Source organism: Pavona decussata, unplaced genomic scaffold, assembly GCF_977016875.1.
Source record: "Pavona decussata unplaced genomic scaffold, jaPavDecu1.1 SCAFFOLD_254, whole genome shotgun sequence".
Classification (NCBI taxonomy): Eukaryota; Metazoa; Cnidaria; class Anthozoa; order Scleractinia; family Agariciidae; genus Pavona; species Pavona decussata.
This window is the reverse complement of record NW_028145657.1, coordinates 1,758,885-1,772,218: the sequence shown is the minus strand read 5'-3', so window position 1 is coordinate 1,772,218 and position 13,334 is coordinate 1,758,885. Positions and strand designations below refer to the sequence as shown.

The window sequence follows — 13,334 nt, the reverse complement described above, 5'->3', positions numbered from 1 at the left end:
CGAAATAGCTCTTGGTACGTTGACATAATCTTCAACTGTAATGTTTGCTTTGGGTTGAGACGTATCTAGTATTACCACGTTGACGATCAGACAGTTGTGATAGCTGTCACAACCTGAACAAAGAGTAAAATCTGTGTTGATGCAGAAATGTTGCTTGTGTAAAGACGTACCGGACGGTGTTTAGAGACAGAATCATTTATACAGATGTGTTTGAGCAGGACATCAAACACAACACAAGACCTGAGGTTTGGAAACACAGATATGTAATGTACACACTGAGTTTGCAAAGTGCAGGGGAATTTGTATCAGGGTGGGAGGAGAATAACATCAAGTAGATCAGCTGCAACACAGTACGTTTAACGAAAATATCTTCCAAGACAAGTGAAATTTCAAAGAAAATGACTACCAAAATATTTCTTTCCTTATTTCTTATTTTTATGTTCATCTTCGTGGTATTGATGAAGTCCTGAAGTACGAAACTCAGTTGAACCATGAAGTCAGGCTTAAGTTGATAATTTTGACGTCGCTTGCATGGAACGATTTATGTGAGTTGATTGTAGTAGTCATCAAAGACTAAATTTGTCCTTTACTACATTCGTACGAGAAAATCGTGACCGATTTTGTATTAATGATGGATAGCATACACTAGAGTTTTCATTGGATCTCCACACACAGTTAACGTTTGCAGAAAAGCTACTGAATACAAACGATCAAGGATGAGCGTCCATGGTTCCTCATTTTCAAGGTAATTACTGAGTTTGCTTCGAGTAGATACCGTGGGAAGAAGAGCATTATTCCTTTTCAAAATTATCAACTGATCCCCGTAAAACATATACGACAAAGAAGAACCTCATGAAAGCTCGCAAGATATGTTTATTTTATCTTGATTAAAACTGAATCATAATTTGTCGATAATCCAGAACTTACGTCTTTGATGGTCTTTGATAATGAAATTTAAAACAGCACATTTGCGGGTAGCCACGGATGTAAGAAAACTTGTAAAATAGGAGACGAAGCTGAAGTCGCATTGGACGACTCCCTGCATTGCATAACGTAGTAGGAGCAAATAGACGGGCTTGAAAATAAAAATAAAAATATTGTGTACGTGAGCACCTACATATCTCAGAGAGTCTTCAGTTAGTACTGACAGTAATTGCGTTCGACGTAGAAATAAAGCACTCCTAATACAGTTTGGAGTCGAGATTGTATGGGACAACGTTAATTGAATGAATGGATCTTGGGACGCGTATCTGGCATCCCCTTCAGATTTTGCAGGGGCGGATGACATCATCACCAAATTGGCAAAAGAAAAGAGGCTGGGACCGAACCAACGCACTTTCATTATTACTAGTAGTAAGAATCTGAGAGCGATTAGTAAGTATTCCACGTTTGCTTGGGTTTTGTTTTTCTACAATCTGCGATTGGTTAGCAAGATTCGCGTCACTTTCTCAGCCAGTGAGAAGAAAACCCACAACCAATCATTGCTTGCTCGCACGCGTTTTCTCCCACTTGGACAAATATTTCCTTCCCTTGACATCACAACAAAGTTATGACTTTGCTGTCCTTGTTGAGGTCACTTGTCCTTTGTCCAATTTTTCATCAGACAGTTTTGCGCTCCCGTGAAAATTTACCTGTGTTTGTCCGCTACTCGCCAAAACAGATTGCAAAACTTTGCTGACCAGTCGTTCTGGCTGGACTCTAGACTCTGATCACGTGCGCCGGTCACGCCACTCGATGACATCAATCTTGCGTCTATACTCTAATCACAAACTCCGCTACACCAATCAAAACGCGAGTTTTACTCAGTCTTTTCATTGTATAATTTCTTTTCTCTTTCACGATTACTATTGGCATATTTATTAAAATTATTTTATCTCTTACTTTTAAAGTAAAAATGAATGTAGAGATGGTTGAATAATTGTTCTGCCTTTTCTAAACCTTCAAACCAATAAAGCATGGATTAAATAATGTACTTTTGGTGACAGTTAAACAATGCAGTGATTATTCAGTCATGTCATTAAGTATAACAAACCATGGAAATTGAATTGACGTTGTTCGCCTGAATAAAGCTATCCGATACTTTTGATTATGCTTAATTTTACATTTTTACAGTTTCCTAGTTTAGCTTCCTTTTGTGATTTTGAAAAGTGTGAGTGCTTTCGGTTTTGAAGGCTCAAATACATCTGTGCAACCACACAAGTGAAACCTAGAAACAACCTCTGTTGCGCTACTTATTACGATGAATAACCAGCACTGCCATCACTGCCGTGAAACATCCTTCAAACCTCGGGGAATTAAGCAGTCACCCTCGGGAAATGGCCAGATGACCGCTTAATAGACGTGTTCTACGACATGTAATACGGTAAAACTCGAACCAAATCGCAAAAGCTCAATGGATCAGACGTTATGAATTTTATTGTTAGCAACAACAGCAACGCAAAATAATAATAAAAAAAAATCTTAAGTGTAAAGCGCTGTTTGCTCTAACAACTTGACTGAGTGAACTGACCTAATTATTAAGAGGCCTAATGAACTCGGCGGAAAAGTCCTATCAAGGGAAAACGAGTTACTTTGATGCTGGGTTCGTTGTGAGCATCTACCTTAATGATCGGAGACATTTTTATTTCGGGTTGGCTGCAATGAAAAAAGGGTCTGAATGTAGGCTGTGGATGCCAACCTCATCGGATCCATGCAGGTATATCTTCTCAACATAGCATTCTTTCATTAACCATATGTATGATTATTTCATAGGCCGTCTAAAGAAAGTAGACATGCTTCCTTTATCTTCGTGTCAAAATATCGTACCGTTTTCCAAGTAGGTGACCGTTTACTAGAGATGAAAATCAGAAATGCAATAAAATTAACCAATTAGGAAGTTAAAACGGTGACCACGTCCGCTCGATAGAGGTCAAATTTACAGTAAATACTGTGGGAAGCGAATTCCATGAATTTGATAAGAGAATGTTTAATTGAGGTTTGACTGTACATCGTAACAATAATATTATCATATACGCTTTTGTTAATGGTGCGTGGATGTTTATCAACTTTATTTTGAAAAAGAAGGAGATGCCGATCATAATTATTCGCCATCTACTGAATTAAAACTAAAACTAAAAAATTAAACCATTCATTTTTCCTTTCTACCATCCTTTCAGCCTCAAGCAATGAGCAAGCTGCGAGCCAAATTGGGACCCCTATTAACATTTAGTTATTTAAATATTGATATAGGTTTCATTCAAAAGCAAACAGGATCAGCTTTATCATTCATCTTGGTCGATTTTTGTCTGTGATTGACTTTCAAAATTAAAATTAAACGAGATCCATGATATTTTTCCCTCTGTGCCACGGTTATCGCCAAGATAGTGCTTAGAGAGACAGAGAGATACATAAAAATGAAACTACACCCGTTTCAAGAACTCAATTCACAACTTCCATTTCCCCTGCTTGACCAAAAAGAAGACAGAAAACAACGAAATAAAAAAAAAGCTTTAATCAGTCTTTTTGTTTTGAGAGTAAACACAATTTCCAGCAGGCTTACTTGGTCAGTTCTCTGACACAAGGTCGACAAGGGACTTAAATTTTCAAGAAAATAGCCTTTTGCTCAGGAGCATCGTATTTTCAAAGTCAAAATGTGGAACAAAAATTTTAAATTGTGCGCTTTTGTCTTGCTTGTAAATACAGAGGTAAGCTTCTGGCACCAAGGTTTTGACTTGAGTTTGAGCCAGTAAAATATTACTATTCAGTGATCAGTTTAGAGCTGAATGGTCTCTGTAAAAGTTGAATAGTAATCCCGTCTTACAACCTTTTTGACGGCTTCTCTTAGCTCGTTCATTTTCCAAAAATAAATAAAAGGATTCCACGAAGAAGGCATAAAAGCCATAGTACGGGTTATGTCATAAGCAGCTTCTACATTTCTGGTGAAACCATTACACAAATAAGCAAACAGAACACATGTAAATGGAAGATAAGAAATCATATACAAAACAGCAACATACGCCATGTTTATCACGGACTTTTTATACCGTTGTACATCCAAACTTTGGTTCGCCTCTAATGTCACACTCTGGTCTCGTATTTGGCGAAAATGTCGACGAACTTGTTTGTAGATTTTCCAGTAACAGGTTAACAACACAAAAAGGCAATAGAGTAAACCAAAAATATTTACATATAAAAACGGTACAACATTTTTCGCGGCGAATCTTAACAGACTTAGTGTTCCTGTAGTGATGAAAAGGTATATGACGAAGATGATTATCTTCCTTGTGGTGACGACATCATGATATCTCAGGTGATAATGCAAGGCAAGATATCGCTCACCCGTGATGGACGCAAACAATGAACAGGAGAGAGCAGCTGAAAACCAAGCAACCGTCTCAAAAATGATCCTAAGAACGCAAGTGGCATAAACACGTCCGACACTGAGATAAGCTATTTTGTAAGCCCCGAAAAACGGCTGAACGATGGATCCCGTCACAAAATCGGCAATCGCTAGGCTCCAAAGAAACAAATGCGATTGCGAACGCAAATGATCGGATTTCCAGAAAGTCAAAATGATGATCGCATTGCCTGTTGTAGCGGTGACTGCGCCGAGAAGATTAATTACTGTACACACCACACTTTCAATGTAAAGAAATCCTCCTTGTTCGTAGTCGTTTAAAGGATCAAGAAAGACGCATTTTTGCTTGGACACGCCAAAGGCGCTTTCGTTCCTGGTAATGTTATTGTAAATAGCTATCCCTTCATCGGTCATGGCTTTGCCGGTTTGTGTACAATCACGATGCGTCAAACCAAAAGCGTCTTCAAGCCCCGTTCAAGCCCCGGGCTTCAAGCTTACACTGACGGACAAGGGACCTTATGTAAAAAGTAGCTTTTTGATGTAAGAGCGGAAACTGAATTATGAGTCACTCATTTATTCATTATATTGTTCCCTTTTCATTGTTAATTTTAATTAACAATGAACAGAACAGCTGTCATCACCCTCAGTAAATATTGCAATAAAACTCGACAAGACAGTTTAGAAATTATCTTTTTCACTAACCTACGTGGTGTTTAATCCTGACGCTTAGCATCAAGATCCTATATCACATGATGTTTTCTTAAAATTTATAGGTGGACAATATTTTACTTATAGTGAATAAGTAAGGAAAAAGGAATTACCGTACTTTATGTTTAACTTATGGCAGACAACAGCAGTCAAATCAATTGACCTCTTTCGCAGCATGATATCGTAATGCTTTTGTGTGCGAATGAGAACTCGCTTTTTGTTTTCTCAAAACTATTGCTATTTTCATACAACTTATATTAAGATAACATGGCCCGAAACTTATCAGTTCACTCGGTAACTGTTATTATCACTTGGCTTTTTAAACTTTTTCGTCTTTTTTTGTTCATGTATCATTCACCATCATTATTATCATCATCATCATCATCATCATCATCATCATCATCATCATCATTTCTTATCTGTCAGTATGTTTTGAAAAATCCGTAAATTGTAAATAGGGGTTAGGTACCCCGTGCATTGATTTCATAAGAGTGCAGGACATGTTTGTTTGTGAAGATTGCTTAGTTACCGCGTTTCCTAAATGAAAAGTTGAGAGCGAAATGAAAAACGCAAAACGTCTTGAAAATGAAAGACCTGGTCAGAGTCACTTCATTGACGGTATAAACTGTCACGAGTGCTAAAGCATCTGAGTACCAATGACTAATAACAGTCCGCACACTGATTGAGCTTGTCCGGAACATGTAGTGCATGTACTTCAAAATCAAAGAGAGCAGCGGTGAACCAAATTTGTCGCTGCACGAAAAGATCGGATGTGATTACCGCTACTGCGGCGTAGTTATCGCGTGCACGCGACGATGAATTTGTGACCCTGTAACTGAGGAATCCAATGCTTGAATGAGAGTGACAACGAGCGTGAAAAAGTTCCAATGCGTTGATATGAAGAGTGGAAGGAGAAATTCAGTCAGGGAAAATGAAGCTGATACACTCCGTTAGACAAGTAGCGCCACCTCCATGAAAGTTGTACCGTGCAAAAATTGAAGCTCTCAAATCCCAGAAAGAAGTCTTGATAAGAGAAATCACAGGTAACCCAAGCTCTACAAGCGTCCCTGTTACTGACCTTAGCTTTGCAATGCTATAACCAAGCACGGTAATTTGAGCCTCTCGGTAACTGTTGCATAATAGCGAAATTTTAAGGATTTGTATGGAAGAAAAACGTTTCCTATTTGAAGGCAATATCACGAATGATTTTTGAGTAAGAATCACCCAGTTGAATAGTATGAGTTGAAGCGCTTTGTGCGTCTCCCGCGCGGTCAAAATGCGACCACTGAAGCGCTTGCTACGCAGGCTAGGATAACAGTGGTTGAGGAGCCGAGCCATGAAGATTGTACCAGGTTTAACATGGCTTAACAGACGCGTTGACAAAGGAAAACTTCCCAAGAGGAGACTGAAGCTGTTTCTTTGTGAAAAACGTAGAAGCTTGCCAGGTTGTAAGTTCGGTTTGAGGTCGAAGGCGGCGAATCCTTTTCAGGAGTACACTCTGTTTTTTTTTATAAGAACCCCTAATTTTGGGGCTTAGGCTGAACATTCTTATATTTTTTGGCGATTTGAGGCTGAAAACGTTCTTAAGATGTTTTTAAATTACATGGCATACACTACATGTATTTCAGTAAATAAATGCGGACGTGCTGAGGTATGGTATCAGCAACTGCTGATCATGACAAACCAAGATGTGTGTCACCATTGTTAATGTTATACAAAACATGCCCTCAAGTATTTTGGCTAATTTACATTTGTTACCTTGATTTATATACAGATTAACAAAATAAAAACATTCTTAATCGAGTCTCAGCCTGAGGAACGTTCTTAAAATTTTGGTTAATCTCAGCCTCAACGTTCTTATAAAAAAGGTTCCGTATAAAACAAACACAGTGTATGCTGACTGAATCCAAACCGAGCTGATGAAAAATTTTACTGATCAAGTTGAGAAAAGGCCAGAGCGGCAAGGGTCGGATTTTCAGCGACGAAAAAGTCATTCGAGATAAACATCTGCTGAAACTGCCTGTTCGTTGAAGATATGGACAACCGCCTTCGTCAGTGGTACGTACGCTGGCAAATCATAGCGGATGAACGTAAACCGAAAGCAGAACGGATAGATAGGCCGGAAACTGTCGATAAGCTCGTCGCAACTCTTTCTTGAATACAGGACAGTTGTGGCCGATCGATTCCTTATAAACGGCGTAACTTAAAATGTTCCTCCAAATGAGTACATGTATCTTGATGATCCTTGATGAATGCCGTCATTGACTGAGAAAACTCAGATCCATAACTACCCGTCTCATCGATGAACCTCATTTACGAACTATTTGAAAAGGAGAGAGAACAAAGTCTTCAGAAAAGGAGGATAAACAAGGGTTCGAGGGATTCCAGCAATAGCGTTCCAGGACAACTCGATGTCAATATATGCTTGCACATGAGGATCAGTTTGAAGCGGAAAGAATATGTAATGACAAGACAGGACGTGTAGGTGCGATGTAATTGAAATAAGCCAACCGTAAGAGAAGAATTCGACCACGATATTATAGTGATAGTTTGAGAGCAATGTTCTCCAGTTTGACAGCAAGAGCCCCTGAAGAGCTGACGACCGGAAGAGCCGGAACTATTAAAGACCTTGGTACCGAAGGTATTTGGCTGGTGATGGTGGCAAGCACTGAAGTGTTGAATGATTTGTGTCCCAGGGGGGGTTCCAGGTATGTAAAGGGGGAATTTAATGGTTTGCGGCATTTGAACGACCTCATATCTCACTGAATGAGCACTCGAGAGCCTCGAAGCCGATTTTCAGTACCCGAAATAACACGTTCCAACCAATCAAAGATCCGTTCCAAGCCACACTTTTGTCGTTTAATGTTTCTTTCGCATTTTAAGTGTTTTATTCTTCAATGCAAGCATTATAGTTCTCGTTTAGGACTCCCGGAGTATCCAATCGATGGAATCGATAATCGATGACAATCGATATCAATCGATACCAATCGATATCAATTAATCGATTGATATTGATAATCGATGACCAATCGATGGCGAAGATTCGTGTGGTTATCGATTGATATCGATTATCAATACCAATCGATAGATAAATTGGTATCGATTGGTTGCAGATTGACGGAACCGGAATCGACGCATAAACTTTGTACGCAGTAGTTGTAAACACACTTCAATACTCAATACCCATATTTGTTTGCCCGGATTGTTTGTTACAGTTTTAATAAAAAAAAAAATAATTTACTTACACAGAAATATCTGCATGTAGTTGCCAAAGAGGATCCACAAGCTCGGACTGTAGGTGGCCGAGCTGTCCACGATGGTTCACAACTTAAAACGCGTTTCCGCGTTCTCCCCTCTTCTTGTTTGCAGTGAGCACTTCACCGACGTTCACCTCAAAGTGGCAAAGATGATAGCCTTTGACGATAAACCTTATATTCAGTAAAGCCTCTACCCGGACGTCTTGGGTAGACATTATGACACGGAAAGGCAATGACGGGCAAGTGCGTAATTCGAGTACACGTGCAACGGGGTATATTCTTTGCGTTGAAAAGACTGGGTCGGAATTTGTTTTACCAATTTCGTCCCCAGGGCTTCCTAAAAATGGCAGATGATCGGACAGGTAGCGTGCGTGACGTCTGTTCGAGGTTGCTGAGCCGATCGATAGCAATCGATCAACGGTTTTTGTGTGGTTATCGATTGGTCATCGATTGGTCGATACCAATCGATACCAATTAACTAATTTTATCGATTGATATCGATTGATCGATTCAATTTCCGATCATCGGTTTCCATCGATTGGATACTCCGGGAGGACTTTACTTTGCCATCGTGTTCATCTTCCAGGTCAAAAAGGCAAAGGAGTCGCAGCGTGAGTGTCGTGGCGGAATCGGTGTAGGATGTTTAAAGCGGTCAAGCATAGGATGGTTCGCCTTGCACACTCAGCACGTTAATTACGTTCCTTGCAGGTATCAGCGTCTTGCTGAGCAAGTCACAAGCGGCAGTACAATTCCAGTCTCGACATGCCTTGGGGACAGGGAGTGTGATTGCCAGATGATGCTCTGTTAGGGGATGGACGAGAGATGTCGGTTCTTTGTCGCGAATTCCGTAAATCTTTCTCAAGAATAACGAATGACACCACTCGTGCGCCCGACGATAGCTATGTTTCCTCACTGTCGGCTTCTCATCGCAGACCTTCCACAACTCAGTTCAAAAGCACGAGCGGAGACACCAGATAAAGATCGAGAAAATAGACTGGAATTTGGAATTTTCATCAGTAACATCACTTCTATAGTTTTAGTTTTTATTATACTTGTTTTATTTAGTATACTAATACTAATAATACTAATACAACATTTATATTGCACTCTATACAAGTCTCTAAAGCGCTTAACAAGAAATATCGACTTATAAAGTTACTAACTAGAAATCAGAAAATAATAACAATAAAAAATTAAGTGCAATGACAGGGTCGAGAGGAAGTTAAAAATAAGCAAAACAAATAGGTTCTCAGTTTAGATTTAAATTGGTTTATTTAGTATCTAGAATGCATTGTAACACGGTTAGCTGTATTTCATACATAACAGTAAACATTAAAATTTTGGTTCTTTATAACACTTTTAAAAAGTAAAAATATATGGCCCATAACACTAAACAGTAAACCCAATCTAGGCCCTTTTGTTTGTCGATTTTCCAGTAACAGTAGCAGGGATGGCACAGTGGTGAGAGCACTCGCCTCCCACCAATGGGGCCCAGGTTCGAATCCCCGACTCGGCGTCATATGTGGGTTGAGTTTGTTGTTGGTTCTCGTCTTTCAGCTCCGAGAGGTTTTTCTCCGGGTACTCCGGTTTTCCCCTCTCCTCAAAAGCCAACACTTCTAAATTCCAATTCGATCTGGAAAGTGTCCCCTATTAGTGCTCCGCGCTAAATACATTGACACTTTTATTTATTTATTTTATTTTTTTTAACAGATTAACAACCTAAAAAGGCAACGCAACGCAACGCGACGCAAATATAAAAGCGGTACAACATTTTTCGTGGCGAATCTGAACAGAATTAGTGTTAACTTAGTGTTCCTGTTGTTATGAAAAGGTATATGAGGAAGATGGTGATCTTTCTTGTGGTGACTACATCATGATATCTCAGGTGATAATGCAAGGCAAGATATCGCTCACCCGTGATGGACGCAAACAATGTACAGGAGAGAGCAGCAGAAAACCAAGCAACCGTCTCGAAAATGATCCTAAGAACGCAAGGGGCATAAACACGTCCAACACCGAGGTAACCTTTATGTTGTATGTTGCTCTATATGTTTTCGGCCATTTTAATTGATGTGTAAAACAGGCAACATATTTCCTTGAATTTCTCTAAAAGTACATCGGTTCTAAATAAATTAACGTAGGTGTCAGTCTTAAGTTGTAGTGTGTTAATAGATTTCAGAAATGGTGTCTTACATTTGGCACTTTTCACAGCTTCTGAGTTCCAAATTTGAGTTTGTGGTGCCAACAAACATCTGATGTTACCATGGCAACGGAGAAGTAAAGACGTCAATAAAAGGCGTTTTGGAACATCCCCCCTGAAGATCTATCTCCATGCCAGATTTTGAGTGGGGGTCAAAAATTTTCATTTCTCACTTTGTTTGATTTTCACAGAAAAGTGTCCTAAACTCGCCATCTTAATAATAATTATTCGTCTTTTATTTTTACCATGCTGTTAGCCTCAAGTAGTGAGCAAGCTGCAAGCCAAATAGGGGCCCTATTAGCATTTAGCTATTTTAATATTTATCTAGTTTTCATTTAAAAGCAAATAGAAACAGCTGTATCATACATCTTGGTCGATTTACAAAAGGATTTCTGTCTGTGTTGGGTTTCAAAATTAAAATTAAACAAGATTTATGATATTTTTATCTGTGCCATGATTACCGTCAACGTGTTGTAGTTAAGCCTTGAGCTATAAATTTTTAAACGCGCGTTTTTTTTTCTTGCGTGCAAATACAAAGGTAAGCTTCTGGCACCAGGGTCAGTTTGACTTGCGTTTGAGCCAGTAAACTTTAAGTGATCAGTTTAGAGTTGAATGGACCCAGTGAAAGTTGAATTATCTCGTCTTACAACCTTTTTGACGGCTTCTCTTAGGTCGTTCATTTTCCAAGTATAAATAAAAGGATTCCACGAAGAAGGCAGAAAAGCCATAGTACGGGTTATGTCATAAGCAGCCTCTACATTTCTGGTGAAACCATTACACAAATAAGCAAACAGAAAACATGTAAATGGCAGATAAGAAATCATATACAAAACAGCAACATACGCCATGTTTATCACGGACTTTTTATACCGTTGTACATCCAAACTTTGGTTCGCCTCTAATGTCACACTCTGGTCTCGAATTTGGCGAAAATGTCGACGAACTTGTTTGTAGATTTTCCAGTAACAGATTAACAGCGTAAAAAGGCAAGAGAGTAAACCAAAAATGTTTACATATAAAAACGGTACAACATTTTTCGTTGTAAATCTTAACAGACTGAGTGTTCCTAATGATATAAAATGGAATATGAGGAAGATGGTGATCTTTTTTGTGGTGACTACATCATTATATCTCAGGTGAAAATGCAAGGCTAGATATCGCTCACCCGTGATGGACGCAAACAATGTACAGGAGAGAGCAGCAGAAAACCAAGCAACCGTCTCAAAAATGATCCTAAGAACGCAAGTGGCATAAACACGTCCGACACTGAGGTAAGCTATTTTGTAAGCCCCGAAAAACGGCTGAACAATGGATCCCGTCACAAAATCGGCAATCGCTAGGCTCCAAAGAAACAAATGCGATTGCGAACGCAAATGATCGGATTTCCAGAAAGTCAGGATGATGATCGCATTGCCTGTTGTAGCGGTGACTGCGCCGAGAAGATTAATCACTGTACACACCACACTTTCAATGTAAAGAAATCCTCCTTGTTCGTAGTCGTTTAAAGGATCAAGAAAGACGCATTTTTGCTTGGAAACTTCAAAGGCGCTTTCGTTCCTGGTAATGTTATTGTAGAGAGCTATCCCTTCATCGGTCATGGCTTTATTTGTGTACAATCAGGATGCGTCAAACCAAAAGTTGCCACAATGCCTCTTGGCGTCTTCACGTCCTCAAGCTTACACTGACGGACAAGGTACCTTCTGTAAAAAGCAGCTTATTGCAGTGTAAAAGCGGAAACTGAAATTATGAGGCACTCATTTATTCATTATATTGTTCCCTTTTCATTGTTAATCAACATCACCAGAACAGCTGTCATCACCTTCAGTAAATATTACAATAAAACTCGACAAGACAGTTCAGAAATTATCCTTTTCACCAACCTGCGTGGTGTTAATCCTGACGCTAAGCATCAAGATCCTATATCACATGATATTTACTTACAATTACGTGGACAATATTTTTTTTATTGTACAGCAAACACAGTGAATAAGTAAGGGACAGTTACCTACAAACCCAACTGATGGCAGGTGACGTCTTTCGAAACATGATATGATAATGCTTTGTGAAAAAAAAAAGTTAGGTTATTTTATTTTGATACGAACCCTTATATTTTACATTAAGAAAGGGGCTGGTAGATCTAGGAGTTAGTTTAGTGGAATTCAGTATTTTCTGCATTTTCGGGCAATACGTATACGGTCTGTATTTGGAAATGCAGATAAAGTGTTGTTGATGTGTTATACTAATGAAGGTTGTCATGATATTGATGTGAAAATTCGAACAAAGGCCCGATAAAATTTTTCCGAAAATAAGCTCATCTCTCCCGAATATTGAGCTTGTGCTGTTACAGGTAGCTGTTTTAAGCTGTCATCTCAGTGTTTCCCGGCCTTCCCTGGTAATAGTTCCGAATCAAAAATCGCGTTTGTTTCTTTAAAACCTTTGCAATTTACATGGTCAAAGTCCCCTGCAATACTAAGCCCCTTGTCGTTCGCAAAGAAGACCCGAGACGAGTCCTTTGAACGACTGATTGCTCGGGGCTATAATCTGAGGTCACAGTACCAAAGTTCGAAAATATCAAAAACTGCCTAATGCGTGTGCATTACATGGTCAAGCGGCCGGATTTGCAAGTCATTCAAATTTTATAAAAGCAGCAGAAGGACAAAGAGATGGCCAGCGAAGATTCAAACCAACAAAGGCTGGGCTCGCCATGTGCCGCTCAGACTACTTACAAGCTCTATATGAACTCCGTAATATTAATTCGTGTGATTCAGATAAAGGCTTAAGAGACTTCAGAGAACACCGCTACTAATGTCGTTTTATCGAGTAATGGACATTT

At 39.3% G+C, this 13,334-nt stretch overlaps 2 protein-coding genes across 2 annotated transcripts; both read right to left on the bottom strand.

Moving 5' to 3' along the window:
- Positions 1–3,751: 3,751 nt before the first annotated feature.
- On the bottom strand, positions 3,752–4,750 carry LOC146456517 (adrenocorticotropic hormone receptor-like). The gene has a single exon (XM_085092751.1). It carries the CDS (start codon positions 4,748–4,750, stop codon positions 3,752–3,754), a length of 999 nt encoding a protein of 332 aa, XP_084948877.1.
- Positions 4,751–10,423: 5,673 nt separating this feature from the next.
- On the bottom strand, positions 10,424–12,341 carry LOC146456516 (adenosine receptor A2a-like). Its single transcript, XM_085092947.1, has one exon. The coding sequence runs from the start codon at positions 12,097–12,099 to the stop codon at positions 11,104–11,106; it is 996 nt and encodes a 331-aa protein (XP_084949073.1). The 5' UTR covers positions 12,100–12,341; the 3' UTR covers positions 10,424–11,103.
- Between the last annotated feature and the right edge of the window lie 993 nt (positions 12,342–13,334).

Coding starts and splice junctions, on each gene's coding strand:
- LOC146456517 (XM_085092751.1), bottom strand. CDS start 4,750: ATGACCGATGAAGGGATAGCTATTTACAATAACATTACCAGGAACGAA.
- LOC146456516 (XM_085092947.1), bottom strand. CDS start 12,099: ATGACCGATGAAGGGATAGCTCTCTACAATAACATTACCAGGAACGAA.